The sequence below is a fragment of the Diceros bicornis genome, chromosome 13 (genome assembly GCF_020826845.1).
Source record: "Diceros bicornis minor isolate mBicDic1 chromosome 13, mDicBic1.mat.cur, whole genome shotgun sequence".
Taxonomy (NCBI): domain Eukaryota; kingdom Metazoa; phylum Chordata; class Mammalia; order Perissodactyla; family Rhinocerotidae; genus Diceros; species Diceros bicornis.
The window spans coordinates 8,212,785-8,227,703 of NC_080752.1; the positions used below are offsets into that span (position 1 = coordinate 8,212,785).

The following is a 14,919-nucleotide window of genomic DNA, read 5'->3' on the forward strand; positions in this document are numbered from 1 at the left end:
AAAAAAAAAAGTCCTGTACTTTCCACTGCACCAGGTCACTGTCTTCCATGAGCTCCTGGCAAGAGGTCCCACATCAGTGTGATAGTACATTGTTGGTGACCGTTTCACAAATTCCTCCTCCCTTTTGTTGGAATTGGAACACATGCGGTATTTTCAGAATGAAGGACAGAGGAATCCTGTGTACAAGGCAGCTTAATCAATGGTTTCTCTGCTCTCCAGCCCCACTTTATGCCCAGGCCGCCGACCTGCCCTAGAATGTACCAGGCCCAGTCTCTGGTGAACGTGAAAGGCCAGCTAGGGAGGAGCAGAGACACAGCCGGGCTCTGGGGAGGACTCGCTCTACCTGTCCAGTGACTTGGCATCAGAGTGGAGCCACAGGGCAGCACCGGGCCACTGGGCACCAGGCCACATCAGGTCCAGGGGCTGGGCAGGTCTGGGGCTAAGACAGCCCAGGACAGATCTCATACCGTAAAAGTCTCTGGACATCACCAAGGAAATAAAGTCAACTGCACGGCTCAAAGCATTTTCCCGCCAGAGAACTTAAAGTTCTTGAAGGACATCTGCATTTTGTTTTTTAATATAAGAGGATCCCAGAGTTTGGTTTATTACACCTCCTGTGGAGTGGATATCTGGCTGCTAGACCAATGAGTGCCCATCAGGGCTCTGACCACTGCCCAGCCCAGTCAGGCCTCTGCCCATACCTCTACATGACCAATGGCAGTCCTCTGCTCGTACAACCAACTCATGGTTAGTATTCAAAAGCAGCTCAATTTCTAAACAACCACCTGGGCAAAAATAAAACTCAGCCTTACAATATCTCTGGGGAAGAGGTGGCTGGCTATATCATTAATTGCAACCATTCACTGAGCCCAAACTTTGGGCAAGGTATGTGCTTAACATGACCCTTGTCACAGCCCCCAGCCATCCCCCCACCCCTCACTCATCCCTCTAGTTTATGGCTACTCCTGATGGCTGCCCCCTTGTGCCTCTCCTTGTGCCCAGATGTCCATTTGCAATCAGATAAGAGCTGTCTCGGTTCATCCTGGACTCTAGGAAACACAGCCCTGGCTCCTCAGTGAGGCCACAGCCTGGTGTCAGGATGACAGCCTGTGAAGGGGCCTCTTGGAGGTCCGCAGGCTGTGTCCATATCTAGTTCAAGATGGCAGAGCCCACTCATGTGTGGACAGGCAAGCTTTCAATGCAGTGTGGACTCCCCCAGGCCCTGACCACAGGTCCTCTTCCTCAATCCTTTCCGCCCACATCTGCCTCTTGCTTTCTACCTATATAAGAGTAGAAAGTACTTTCTACTCATTATCCCCGGGACTCCCAAATTAAGACTAGAACAGGAGGGAAATGGCTAGGCTGCAGATTCAGTGACAATAGCAGGAGCTCTGTAGTTGGACAGACATAAATTTGAATTTTACCATGTTACTTAACAGCTGTGTAATTTGGGCTGGTCACTTAACCTCTCTGAGTTTCATTTTTCTCATCTCTGAAAGGGGAATTATCTTCTGTTCTCTTAGGGTTTCTGTGAGGATTATAAACAATACACATAAGTGTATTATACCCAATGGCACTTAATAAATTGTAGCTATTGTCAGACATAGGTGGGTCTCTTTATATTCATTTAAAATATGTATACTTTCTCTCCCTAAATTCTTACAACCACCAGGCTACAGGGTCAACTCACCAGTGGTGTTGCTGTGAGGGGCTTGGCTGGGTTGCAGCTGAGCTCTCCTGCTGGGCCTAGACCTTAGTCTGGTGCAGACATGGGGATTTCATTCCCTCTCTCCATAGTTGGGTGACTAAGCCTCTCGATTTGCCTGAGATTGTCCCAGTTTTAGAAATGAAAGTTCCATATCCAGGGAGCATTGAAATTTCAGTCTTGGGAAAGCTGGGATGGTTGGTCATCCCATCAAGACAGCTGGCCCAGAGCAGATGGAGAAGGCATCAGACCTGGATGAAGAAGCTGGGTTTCCATAATCCTTCCATGCTTGTTGGATGGATAGGCCACCTGGGCAAGCACTTGGCCCCTCCATCTAGGTTCCCCGCCAAGGCCTGGTTAAACTGAGCCAAGGGTGACACCTTGAGGTCATGTGGAAAACTGCACTCTGGTAATCACTCACCTGGCCCTTGAGGCCTTAGTTGGTTAATTAATAAATACAGTCATGCACTGCATAACTTTGGGGTAACGACCGACTGCATATACGACAGTGGTCCCATAGGGTTAGTACTATATAGCTTGGGTGTGTAGTAGGCTATACCACCTAGGTTTATGTAAGTACTATAGGGGAGAAAGAAATTTTCCCCTACCCTTCTGGGTTCTTCCAGCTAGTCTAAGAACTAAATTGACGTGAGATAGATTAACAGGAGAAAAACAAACAAAAGTTTAATAATATGTATACATGGGAGAAACCCAGGAAAACCAAGTAACTTGCCAAAATGGCCAAAGCCCTCACCTTAAATACCATCCTCAGCTAAAGATGAAAGAAGATGTTGGGGGTGGGGAGAGTCAGGGACTTCAAAAGAAAGAAAGGTAATTCACAGGTAGGTAAAAAGAAGCAAAGTTTGGAAAACAAGTGTTTGGTCACACAGAAACAGAAGAACACAGAGGGGAGCCCAACAAAGAGGCTTTTCTAGGTGCGTGCCTCCCTGTCCACCACCTAGTTCATGTGATGCTAAAGTGATAGCTCACTTGCTGAGACAGGTTTTTTAATCTGAATTATTTAAGGCAGTTATGGGAGAGGTAACAAGAAAAGCTTTCTGAGTCTTTTGTTTCTTAAAAATAATCAGCCTAGGGGCTGGCCTGGTGCTGTAGTGGTTAAGTTCACGCACCCCACTCTGGCAGGGCGGCCCAGGGTTCACAGGTTCAGATCCTGAGTGCAGACCTATGCACCACTCATCAAGCTATGCTGTGGTGGCGTCCCATATACAAAATAGAGGAAGATGGGCGCAGATGTTAGCTCGGGGCTAATCTTCCTCAGCAAAAAGAGGAAGATTGGCAACAGATGTTAGCTTAGGGCCAATCTTCCTCACCAAAAAAATAAAAATTAAAAAAAAATAATCAGCCTAAAATAATCCTCATGTTAAAGACACACATTTGGGGGTGGAAAATTTTGTTCACCTTCAGTACACTCTGTGATGTTTGCACAACAACAAAATTGCCTAACAACGCATTTCTCAGAATGTGTCCCTGTCGTTAAGCGACACATGACTGTATTTATCGAGCTCTCAACATGTGCCAACCCTTGTGGTAGGCACTGGGTGTAAGTCTCAGAGGTATTGGATGGCATCCTCAAGCAAGTTAAATTTATGCAGAGACCTACTGATTGAGAAGGTGTTAGACAGGTCAAAGCAGGAGAGAAAGAAGGAGCATTCCAGGCAGGAGGAACAGCAAAGACAAAAGCTCTGAGTAGGAAGGAGCATGAAACTTTCAAGAAACTAATTACAGTATGGAGGAGGGGGTAGTGGTGACAAGAAAAAGCTGGAAAGGTTGTCAGGGACTAATCAGCCACAGGAAATTGTTTTGTCTTTACCCTAAATGCAATCAGAACTTAGTGAAGGGTTTTAAGTAGGACAGTAACATAATCAGATCTGCATTCTCAAAGCTAAGTCTCGCTGCAGGGTGGACACTGGTTTAGAAAGTAGTAAGCCTAAAGCCAGGGAGGCGATTAGAAGGTCATTGCAGTGTCCAAGTGGTACAGACTATAGGGACGTGCACTTGGGTGGTGCAGGGGGATGAAGAGAGATGTGTGATGGTTTGAGAAATACTATGGAAATAAATGGGCAGGGACATGGTGATTGACTGGAGGTGAGGGCTGAGGGACAGCAAGGTTCAAAAATGACCTGCAGGTTTCTGGCTAGGACCACTGGAGAGCAGTGGGACAGCTGCTGAGACGGGAGCACAAGGCAGAGGACAATGTTGTGCATGTTGAACCTGAGGTGCCTGTGGGACATCCAAGTCAAGAGGGCAAATGAGCAGTTGAATAAAGATCAGGAAGGGGGACATAAATGTGGGGATCATCTGCATATAGATGGCAACTGAAGCCCCGAGCAGCGCCAACATTTAAAAGTAGGAAGAGGAAATAGAATGTAGCCAGAGGAAAACCAGGAGAGTATTGTTACTGAGCAAGGGCCACTCCACCCACCTGAGGTGCAAAGGCCAATACTATGGTACGCAGGTCTTTGAGGGAAGAAGCAGTTTATTACCCAGTCAATTGGTAAGGAGACAGAAGGAAAGGCTTGCAACTCCGTCTCCCCGATCCAGTGTATGGGGCAAGGTTTAAGGGCTCAGGGAGGTCAGACTGGTATGTGGATGCGCTGGCAGGATTAGTTGCATTGGCAGACCAAACTTTTCTCTTCTGTGCATGCTCCTGGCTCCCCATCCCTGAAAAACATCCTTAACATTCCGTCGTTAAAGCACAGTAAACAAGGGTAAAGTTGTTAAGTAGATTTAAGTCAGTGCCTTCTTTATTGATAAGAGTTTCTAGAGATTTAGTCGTCCTCTCCTTCCTGGCACAGAGAGGAAGGCAACTCTCACAAATGGAGATTTTTCTTATAAATGTAAATTTCGCTTACAAATGGGTAACTTCTACTAGGTTTTCAGAGCTTTCCCTGTGTCTGCTGTTTCTTAAAAATAATCAGCCCCAAATAATTCTTATACCAAAGAGGCATATTTTGGAGTGGCAAATTCTGTTCCCAGTCCTGTGGTTACAGTATGGTGTTATGAAAGCCAGGGCAAGAGTGTTTCAGAAAGGAGCGGTCAACTGCATAAAACATTTCTGAGAGGCAGATGAGATCTGAAAATTGTCCATTGGACAACGTGAAGATCACTGGAGACCTTAGATCCTTCTAAGGTGGAGTGATAGAGAGAAGCCAAATTAGAGCGAGTTGTGGAGTAAGTAGGAGGTGAAGCAGTGGAGAAAGCAAGTGTAGACAACTCTTTAAATAAATTTGGCTAAACTATCGCAAGTCGGGCTGGCCCCGTGGCTTAGCGGTTAAGTGCACGCGCTCCGCTGCTGGCGGCCCGGGTTCGGATCCCGGGCGCGCACCGACGCACCGCTTCTCCAGCCATGCTGAGGCCGCGTCCCACGTGCAGCAACTGGAAGGATGTGCAGCTATGACATACAACTATCTACTGGGGCTTTAAAAAAAAAAAAAAACTATCACAAGTCACAGAGAGTGTAATTAGGTACAACTTTTTTGAAAGGCAATTAGGCAGAATTTATGAAAATTAAAAGTACACGTAGCCTTCACCCCAACAATTCTATTCCAAGAAGTTAGCCTACAAACGTACTTCACGTATGCACAAAGACCTATGGAGAGCATATTTACTGTGGCATTTTATAAATAGCTAAAGTGGAACACAACTTGCCTAATCATCAATAGGGGCCAGTTAAATTAACTGTAACACATCCACACAATGGGATATTATGTAGCCATTAAAAAGAACATGCTTGGGCTGGCCTGGTGGCATAGTGGTTAAGTTTGCACGCTCTGCTTCAGCAGCTCAAGGTTCACAGGTTCGGATCCCAGGTGTGGACCTACTCATCGCTCACCAAGCCATGCTGTGGCAGGGTCCCATATACAAAAAAACTAGAGGAAGACTGGCAACAGATGTTAGCTCATGGCCAATCTTCCTCATCAAAAAAATAAAATAAAATAAAATAAAAAGAACATGCTAGATTTATACGTGCTGAAATGGAAATATATCCAAGACTGGACTCATTAAGAAAAAAGGAAAGCGGGGCTGGCCCCATGGTGTAGCAGTTAAGTGCACGTGGTCTGCTGCTGGTGGCCCGGGTTCAGATCCCGGGCACACAACAACACACCGCTTGTCAGGCCATGCTGTGGCAGCGTCCCATATAAAGTGGAGGAAGATGGGCACAGATGTTAGCCCAGGGCCAGTCTTCCTCAGGAAAAAAAGGAGGATTGGCATGGATGTTAGCTCAGGGCTGATCTTCCTCACCAAAAAAAAAGAAAAAAAAGAAAAAAGGAAAGCTATATATGTTGTAGGAGATCAGAATTGGCCATCTCAAAGTTTGTCACTTTACCTTGATTATTTTCTCTAAAAGAAACTTTGACCTCCTCTCCCTCCTCCCACTAACTGCCTAAAAGAATTTAACTCTCGGTATGGATAGACTGGGAGGGTCCTTGCTCAGCCCGTTCCAAGTAAAAGCAAAAGTTATCTTTTGTAAGAGACATTTACATTCGTAAGGGAAATCTCCATTTGTAAAGGTATCACCCTCTCTGTACTAGGAAGAAGGGAGAATGACCTTATCTCTAGAAACTCTTATCAGTATGGAAGGTGAGGACTCAAATCTACATACTCTTTTTTTTTTATATAATTTTATTTATTTATTTATTTATTTTTACCCCCAAAGCCCCAGTAGATAGTTGTATGTCATAGCTGCACATCCTTCTAGTTGCTGTATGTGGGACGTGGCCTCAGCATGGCCAGAGAAGCAGTGCATTGGTGCGCGCCCGGGATCCGAACCCCGGGCCGCCAGCAGCGGAGTGCGCACACTTAACCGCTAAGCCACGGGGCCAGCCCTACATACTCTTGTTTACTGTGCTTTTCTGGTAATCTCCCATAGCTGACTCCCCCACCCCCAATATCCTCCTTTGTCTTTCTATTTAAGAGGAGAACCTCTGCCATTTTGACGAGAAACTCAGTTTCTCTGGTCTCTCCCATGTATACATGTTATAAAGCTTTGTTTGATTCTCTCCTGCTATTCCGTCTCATGTCAATTCAATTCGTAGCCCAGCCAGAAAGGACCCAGAGTGGGTAGAGGATAGGTCTTCCTCCCTTCAATGTGCTTGTATAAATGCATAGAAAATGCTAAAAAAAAAAAAAAGGATACACAAGAAACTCTTCATAGTGATTACCTCGGCTGAGTGGTCACAATAAGGAGAATTTTACTTTTCATTTTATGTTTTTTCATATTTTGGATTTTTATGGCCAGTATGTACAGTGAAGTTTTACATAATTTATATATCTTTAAAACCTAATTTTTAGAAGTTTGGCTGTGAAGAAGAGAATGATAGAAAAGTAGTTGTAGCGGTACGCAGGACAGAGGGAGGGCTTTTTTTTTTCAGCTGACAGAGACCTGAGGATCTCTCTTAAGAGGGAGAGAGTGAAGATAGAAGAGAGAGTGAAGCTGGGTACCTGAGGGTTGCTGTAGATATTCAATAAGAACATGACTGCCTTTTGACCTTGTTCCCAACACAGACATAGATGACTCTTGTCAATTTGCTGTTTTCTTGTTTAACTTGAGGGGTGACTCGGTCTCGAGGTTTTGTGAGTTTGTTTTGCAGAAGAAAGAGAATGCCTTCTGGGAGGTTGTGACCACCAGATGGCCGGCCCCCAGCAGCAGTTGCAGATTGCCCAGGGGCTTATCAGGAGTGACCCCTTTGTTTCTTCGAAGCTCCTCCTGCCAAGTCCCCTAGCTCTATAAAACTCCCCTGCTTTTTGCTCTGGTTAAGGCGGCTTTGAGCGAACCCATGCTCCCACCTTCTTGTTTTGGCCAACTCAAACGGGGCCTTTCTCCATTTCCAAGCACCAATGTCTCAGTGTTTGGCTTGCTGCACATCGGGCACACGAATTTGAGATTAAGAGATTTGGTATCAAGAGGAAAATCAGACATCAGGAAAGGGAGCTCACTAAAGACGTGCGTTTTGGTGGGACCCGGAGCCCTGGTGCAGTTTACCCAGGAGGGATTCTTCCTTCACCACGACAGGAGAAGACGAGAGGGTGCATCAGGAGGTCTTTAGATTTGGTGGCAGTAAATTGAAGTAAATACCAACCAATGGTTCCCACTCCCCTTCTACTTCTAGCAAGGGCCCCAGAGCACCAGTAGAGAGCATGCCCTAGAGCTATAGAAGTGAAAAGCCACCTCTTCCCCAGGAAGCTCCCAATCTAGGGAGGGATTTAATTACTGACAATTGCCAATCCAGTACACTTGCTCACACCTTGAGGCCTTTGTATAAACTGTGCCTTCCACCCGGACCACTTCACTCCACTGCCATCCTCTAACGGATAAATGTGCCCCTCACCTTGTCAATTCTTACTCAACTTTCTGGTTTCAGTTTAAAGGCTCTTCCCCTGGGAAGCCTTCCCTCATCCTCCAGACACTATTAGAAGCAACAGCCTCCTCACTGGCCTCCCTATTCTGCCCTTGTTCCCAAACAGCCTTTTATCAACACAGCAGCCAGAGAGGTTGAGTAGAAACGTGGAGTCCAATCATGTCACCCTTTAGCTCAAAACCTTCCAATGGCTTCCTATCTCACTCAGAGCAAAAGCCAAAGTCCTAACATGCTACAAAATTTGCCTATGGCTACTAATCTCCCCCTCCCTATCTTCTTCCAAATGCACTGGCCTTCTGATCTGACACACCAGCCCCATTCTTGCCTCAGGGCCTTTACACTTTTTCCTCTTGCTCCCTCACTTCCTTCAGGAATTAACTCAAAAGTCACCTTGTTACTGCCCAAGGCCGGGGGGGGGGGGGGGGTTGTCTGTCCGCCACAAGACATGCCAATAGTCAAGAGGCAAGGAGGTAGGAGAGGAAGGACTTCTTATTACAGCTTGCTAGCAAGGGGGAAGATGGCTGACTAATGTCCAAGAGAACCATCTTAAGGGGGGCACAGAATCTTAAAGCAGTTATATAGGCCAGCGGGTTATAGTGGAGGAAGTTAGGAAATGTTGAACCCGTTGGTGTTGCACATTGGGAGTTGCCACATCAGATCTTTCAGTTGTCATGGATATCAGCACAGAATCTCTGTCCAGAGGCCACCACATTCCTAGAGAACTCAACAGAACAAAGTTATCTTCTTATCGCAGCTGGGAGGGGCTGTAAAATCTACACAGCCTGTGAATCCCCCAGAGAAAGACCCTTACTGATCTAGGCAAAGGGGCTGGTGAGTCAGGGGTATTCATAGTTCCAACATGGCTTTCTTCTATAAGACGGCTTCCCTTACGCTAACTTTGTGTTGAGCCGGTATCAACTTTCTTGAAATTCTGACATATGCTACAACATAGATGGACCGTGAAGGCATTACGCTAAGTGAGATAAGCTAGTCACAAAAAGACAAATGCTGCATGATTCCACTTACATGAGGTACCTATGTTACTGAAACCAAAGTGGGCTCTCCTCCTGACAAGTTAAATCAGACTCTCTGCCAGAAGTAGTTGTCACACAAAGTAAGGTATATTTGCAGCCAACAGGAGACAGTGCAGAGTCATTTCCAAAGTCATGGTTCTCCCGGAACAAAAGGAAGCGGAGACTTTTGATTTCAGTTGGGGAATGAATATTCAAAAGGGAGAGGTGGATATTTGCCTGCACAGGCTCAGTAAGAAAACACGCTTCCACATACACTGCAGGTTACAGTAATAAGGCCTAAGCTCCTCCTAGAGAGATCTTAGCATTAAAAATAAGGCAAACAGGGCTGGCCCAGTGGCGCAAGCGGTTAAGTGCATGCGCTCCGCTTCAGCGGCCCAGGGTTCAAGTGTTCAGATCCTGGGCATGCACTGATGCACCGCTTGTCAAGCCATGTTGTGGCAGTGTCCCATATAAAGTAGAGGAAGATGGGCATGGATGTTAGCTCAGGGCCAATCTTCCTCAGCAAAAAAAAAAAAAAAAGGAGCATTGGTTATCTGATGTTAGCTCAGGGCTGATCTTCCTCACAAAAAAACAAACAAAAATAAGGCAAAGGTCATGGGTGTAGCTCTTGCGGTGAGGCTTGTTCTGGTTCAGGGTAGTTGGCGGTTGCATCTCCACAAAAAGGAAAAAAAACAATTTGGAAAAATACTCAAATGCCTCTGAACCCACCCTTGAGTTCCTTGGGGCAATTAGTCAGTGACACCTGGAGAAGCCAAAATCAGAGACAGAAAGTAGAATAGTGGTTGCCAGGGGCAGAGGGGAGGGGAGAGTGGGGGATTATAATTTAACCAGTACAGAGTTTCAGTTGGGGAAGATGAAAAGAGTTCTATAGATGGATGATGGTGATGGTTGCATAACAACGTGAATGTACTTAATACCACTGGGGTGTACATTAAACATGGTTAACATGGCAGAAGGCGGGCCAACCCAGTGGCGCAAGCGGTTAAGCACACGCACGCTCTGCTGCGGTGGCTAGCGGTTCGCCAGTTCAGATCTTGGGTGCCCACGGAGGCACTGCTTCGCAAGCCGTGCTGTGGCGGCGTCCCGTTTAAAAAGTGGAGGAAGATGGGCACGGAGCTTAACCCAGGGCCAGTCTTCCTCAGCAAAAAATGAGGATTGCCAGATGTTAGCGCAGGGCTGATATTCCTCACCAAAAAAAAAAAATGGTTAACATGGTAAATATTGTTATATATATTCTACCACAATAAAAAATAATAAAAGTCACTTTCTCTGTAAGATCTTCCGAGCCACCCCTTGTAAAATGTCAAGCCCTCCACAAGCAGACACAGGGACTGAGTCATGGGCAGGGGCAGGCCCAAAGGGCAGGAGCTCCCTGGGGGAGTCACCTCCGGGAGAAGAGAAAGGGAAAGAGCTCTGGCAGGGGGCGGGGCCAGAAAGGAGGGAGCTTCCGGGTCACCTCTGCAAGAAGGGAAAGGGGAGGGAGCTGGGGAGGGGCGGGGCCAGGAGGGCGCGAGTTCCAGCGGCATCCTTTGCCGGCTAGGAGAGGGAAGAGAGGGCAGGGGCTGGAGTCAGGAATTCGGACGATGGGCAGTGCGCCTCCACTAGCCGCTGGACCTAGGCGGAGATCTGCAGGAGGGATGTGGTTCCACAAGTTCGGGTCCTCGGCCCTCCGCAGCCCCCGCCTCCACCTCTGCTGACCTGGCCACTGTAGAAGGCAGATGCGGCAGGAGGCATCCAGCAGCGCCACTGCCTCGCATCGGCCCTCAGTGGCGTCATCCAGTTCGCCTGGGTCTCAACCTGTGCCCCCAACCTCTGCATCTGTAGCACCGGCAGGAGGGCAATCTCCACCAGGCTCAGAGGATCCATCTTTTGAAAGTTCCTCAGGGTCCTGACCCAAAGGGGACAAGGGGTCCTACGTTGGTCACGGCCCAGATGCCAGCAGGGCTGCAGTAAGTGAAGTGTGGCCCAGAGGGAGACCAACATCCATGACCACCGCTACCCTCAGCTGGCCTCTTTAGAGCCCAGTCTGTGCCCTGGGTCAAGGTCAAGCACATTGCCCTTGCAGGGCAACGTGCCCTTGCAGTCCAGCCAAGATCACCCTTTTCTTTCAGGCAGCCCCCACTTAGCCTCCAGAAACCCATGCTCCCCCTTAGGAGCAGGTGAGAAGTGATGGGTCAGGCATCCTGTTTCTGCTCCCTCTGTCCATAACTAGGGTCCTCAACTGGAAACTCCTTCCACTGGACCAAAGGCCTGGAGCAATAGCTGCTCACTTGGTGCCCTGACTCTGACAGTCTGTCCTATCTTGGGGCCCTGACCATGATAGCTGGGGCAGGATAGCGTATTCTGCCCCAGCTCTCACAGAGCGCTATTCCCAGGGCCTCTTCCCCCAGAATCCACCACCAAAGCCAGGGCCTTCCCAGTGCCTTCCCAGTGCTCCGGCTTACGGAGGAGTAGTCCTACAGTGCCTGTTATTCAGGTCCTACTGCAGCTCCTCTTCTTGTGACCCCCTCACCGACCCTACCCCCCCACCCCTGTCCGCCTTTGTATGCTCTGACCCCACACAGCCAGGCCCAGGTTCACAGGCTAAAACCTAGACTCCTTGCCAGGCTGCATCATGTATTATCTCATTTAATCACAACAACCCTATGAAGCACTATTATTATTCCCATTTTTACAGATGAGGAAACTGAGGCTCAGAGAAGTTTAGTGTAACTTGGCCACCAGTCATACAGCTAGTAACTGTTGGAGGTGGATTTCAAACCCAGATCTGTCTGGCTTTTGGAACCCATGTTCTCAAATTCACTGGTCTGCAGAGTAGCACCAACTGCCCTTCACCATCACTGACCAGCTTTTGGGTACTGCCCCCGGGCTGCAGGCCTGAACACCCAGCCAGACCTCTTTTTCTAAACCCATCATATCCTTCTCCCTCTTGCCAATGAAACTCAACTGTAAGTCATCACATCAGGCTGCCTGACAAATGAATCTCTTTTGCAATGCTTTGGACCATGGCATCCGTCCAAAATGCCTACCCCACCTCATGCTCCACTGCTCCTCTGAGGCTTTGGTTCACATTCCTCACTGCCCTTTTGCTTATGCCCTTTGCCCTTCTTGGAAAGCCCTTCCCAAGCCCTTTGAGAGCCACCAGCTGAAGACCCAGAAGACTCCTCATTTCCTCAATCCAGTGATCTCACACAATTCTGGGTCTCAAGGTCAGAAATACCCCCAGAAAGCTCCTCTGGCCCAATACCCAGTCAGGAAGCTGCAAAGAGCAAGGAGGGCTTGAGTTCTACTCCTACTAGGGTCGGAAGGGGGACAAAGGACACCGGTGCAGTTGTTTCTTTCAGGTCCTGAGCCACCAGTTTTTCCTCCAAATCTTGTTTGGGTCAAGGGGGTAAAAGACGTTGAGAGAGAAGTGGGGTTGAAGAAAGACAGGTGTAGTTGAGAGACTGCCAGAGAGAAAGGAGAGACGTGTGGGAGCCATAAACATAGATGGCCTATCTTCCTATAACATCAATTTCTCTGGACTATTTTGGGGAGGGAATGAAAATCTGTAACTTAAAACATTTTAATATTTTTTAAAGCTTTAAGGGAACATTAGGACTTGAAAGCAAAAATCTCCAGAATTTTAAGTTAAAACATGAAATTGCTAAGAAATTCCGTGCTTGTAGGGGGAGAATTTGGGCTCCTCCCCCAACTGGGGGTGATTCCCTTTGCTGCAAGGCTGGGTGATAAGCGAGAGCCCAGCGCCTGGCACCAAGTGAAGGTAGCTATTGTGATCTCTGGGGGCCGGGGAAGGGAGGCTCAGTGCCCGAGGGTATGACCCAGCCAGAGGCTCTGGGAAGGAGCAGCCCTGCGTCTCGCTGTATCCTTGGCGACAGGATCTGGGCGGGAGGCGGGGAACGTCAGCCGCGGTCAGTGGCTCCGCCCACTATCTCCAGCTCCGCCACGGCATTGGCTCCACGTGGTTTTCACCACCTGCGGCGCAGACCCGGTGGTCCCGGGGCAGCTCCAGCTCCAGCTCCAGAGCTGGCGTGGCGGGGAGAACTGCGAGCCCCCAACGGGTCGGTTTGTGACTTCTCCCCTGAAAACAGCGAGGAACGCGCCGTTCGGGCAAAACTGGACTCCAGCTTCCGACGACAACGTTGGGACGGAGAATCTCGGAGTCCCGAAGGACAAGTGAGCGGCCTCAGGGGAAGGACGGCTCGAGGTCACCATCCATACCGCCATGGCTGCGCCCGCCCGCCGTCTGTGCCACATCGCCTTCCACGTGCCCGCGGGGCAGCCCCTCGCCCAGGATCTGCAGCGCCTCTTCGGCTTCCAGCCCTTGGCGGCGCGGGAGGCAGACGGCTGGCGGCAGCTTGCCCTGCGCAGCGGCGACGCAGTCTTTTTGGTGAACGAGGGCGGGGGGCGCGGGGAGCCGCTGTACGGCTTGGACCCGCGTCATGCCGTGCCCAGCGCCGCCAACCTGTGCTTCGACGTGGCGGACGCGAGCGCCGCCGCCCGGGCGCTGTCCGCGCGAGGCTGCAGCGTGCCAGTGCCCCCTGTTAGCGTGCGGGATGCGCAGGGCACGGCCACCTACGCCGTGGTCAGCTCACCTGCAGGCAACCTCAGCCTCACACTGCTGGAGCGCGCCGCCTTCCGCGGGCCCTTTCTGCCCGGCTTTGAACCAGTACCCTCCGCAACCGGCGCGGGCTGGGTCAGCCACGTGGACCACCTGACCCTGGCCTGCACCCCCGGCAGCTCCCCAACACTGATGCGCTGGTTCCACGACTGTCTAGGCTTTCGCCACCTGCCACTGAGCCCAGGTGAGGATCCAGAGCTGGGCCTCGAGGTGGCAGCAGGGTCTGGACGCGGGGGGCTGAAGCTTACCGCCCTGCAAATCCCGCCAGGCAGCGCCGTCCCCACCCTTCTGCTGGCGGAATCCCTGCTAGGGGCCGCCAACGGACAGGACCAGATAGAGCAGTTTCTGGCCCGGCACAGGGGGCCGGGCCTGCAGCACGTAGGGCTGTACACGCCCCACATCCTGGAAGCCACTGAGGGTGTGGCCGTGGCTGGGGGGCAGCTCCTGACTCCTCCTTCGGCCTACTATCTGCAGCCGGGAAAGGAAAGACAGATCCTAGCTGCGGGGCATGAGCCTAGCCAGCTGGCCCGACGGGGAATCCTGCTAGATGGCGATAAAGGCAAGTTTTTACTTCAGGTCTTCACCAAGTCCCTCTTCGCAGAGGACACCTTCTTCCTGGAGCTGATTCAGAGGCAGGGGGCCACAGGATTTGGCCAGGGCAACATCCGGGCCCTGTGGCAGTCGGTGCAGGAGCAAGCTGCCAGGGGCTGAGAAGCCTGAGGGCTGGAACTGGGTGCCGTCACCTCTCCTGGAGCCCTGGGGAGTCCAGCACCAGGCCTGCGGGAACTGAGAAACACCTAAGGGCCTGGAGTGAAAGACTTTGTCCCTAGGGGCCAGGTGTGGCCTCTATCTTAGTACCTGCCATAAGTTGAATCTCTCACTGGGGTCCAAAGAGGTGGGACTTTTTTAAACTGTGAAACACTTTTTACACAGTCTATATTTAATATATACAGAAGATATAAATAAAGGAATTACACGATTAGGGAATAGAACATAACCAATACTTTTGAAGCCTCCTTGTGTCTTTCTCTGATCCGATTTCCCGCCATCCCACCCACAATTTTATGATTATTGCCCTTTGCTTTTCTGTATTGTTTTACTGCATATGTAATATATCCCTAAATAAATGATTTAGTATTTAAGGTAGGAATTTAAGACAACAAATCCTCCCCTGTGCTT

The 14,919-nt window shown here is 49.6% G+C and overlaps 1 protein-coding gene across 1 annotated transcript; it reads left to right on the top strand.

The window, feature by feature from the left end:
- Positions 1 to 13,105: 13,105 nt before the first annotated feature.
- On the top strand, positions 13,106 to 14,743 carry HPDL (4-hydroxyphenylpyruvate dioxygenase like). The gene has a single exon (XM_058552276.1). The coding sequence runs from the start codon at positions 13,345 to 13,347 to the stop codon at positions 14,449 to 14,451; it is 1,107 nt and encodes a 368-aa protein (XP_058408259.1). The 5' UTR covers positions 13,106 to 13,344; the 3' UTR covers positions 14,452 to 14,743.
- Positions 14,744 to 14,919: the final 176 nt, after the last annotated feature.

Bases quoted from the DNA above. Each gene is read 5' to 3' on its own strand.
- HPDL (XM_058552276.1), top strand. From the start codon at position 13,345: ATGGCTGCGCCCGCCCGCCGTCTGTGCCACATCGCCTTCCACGTGCCC.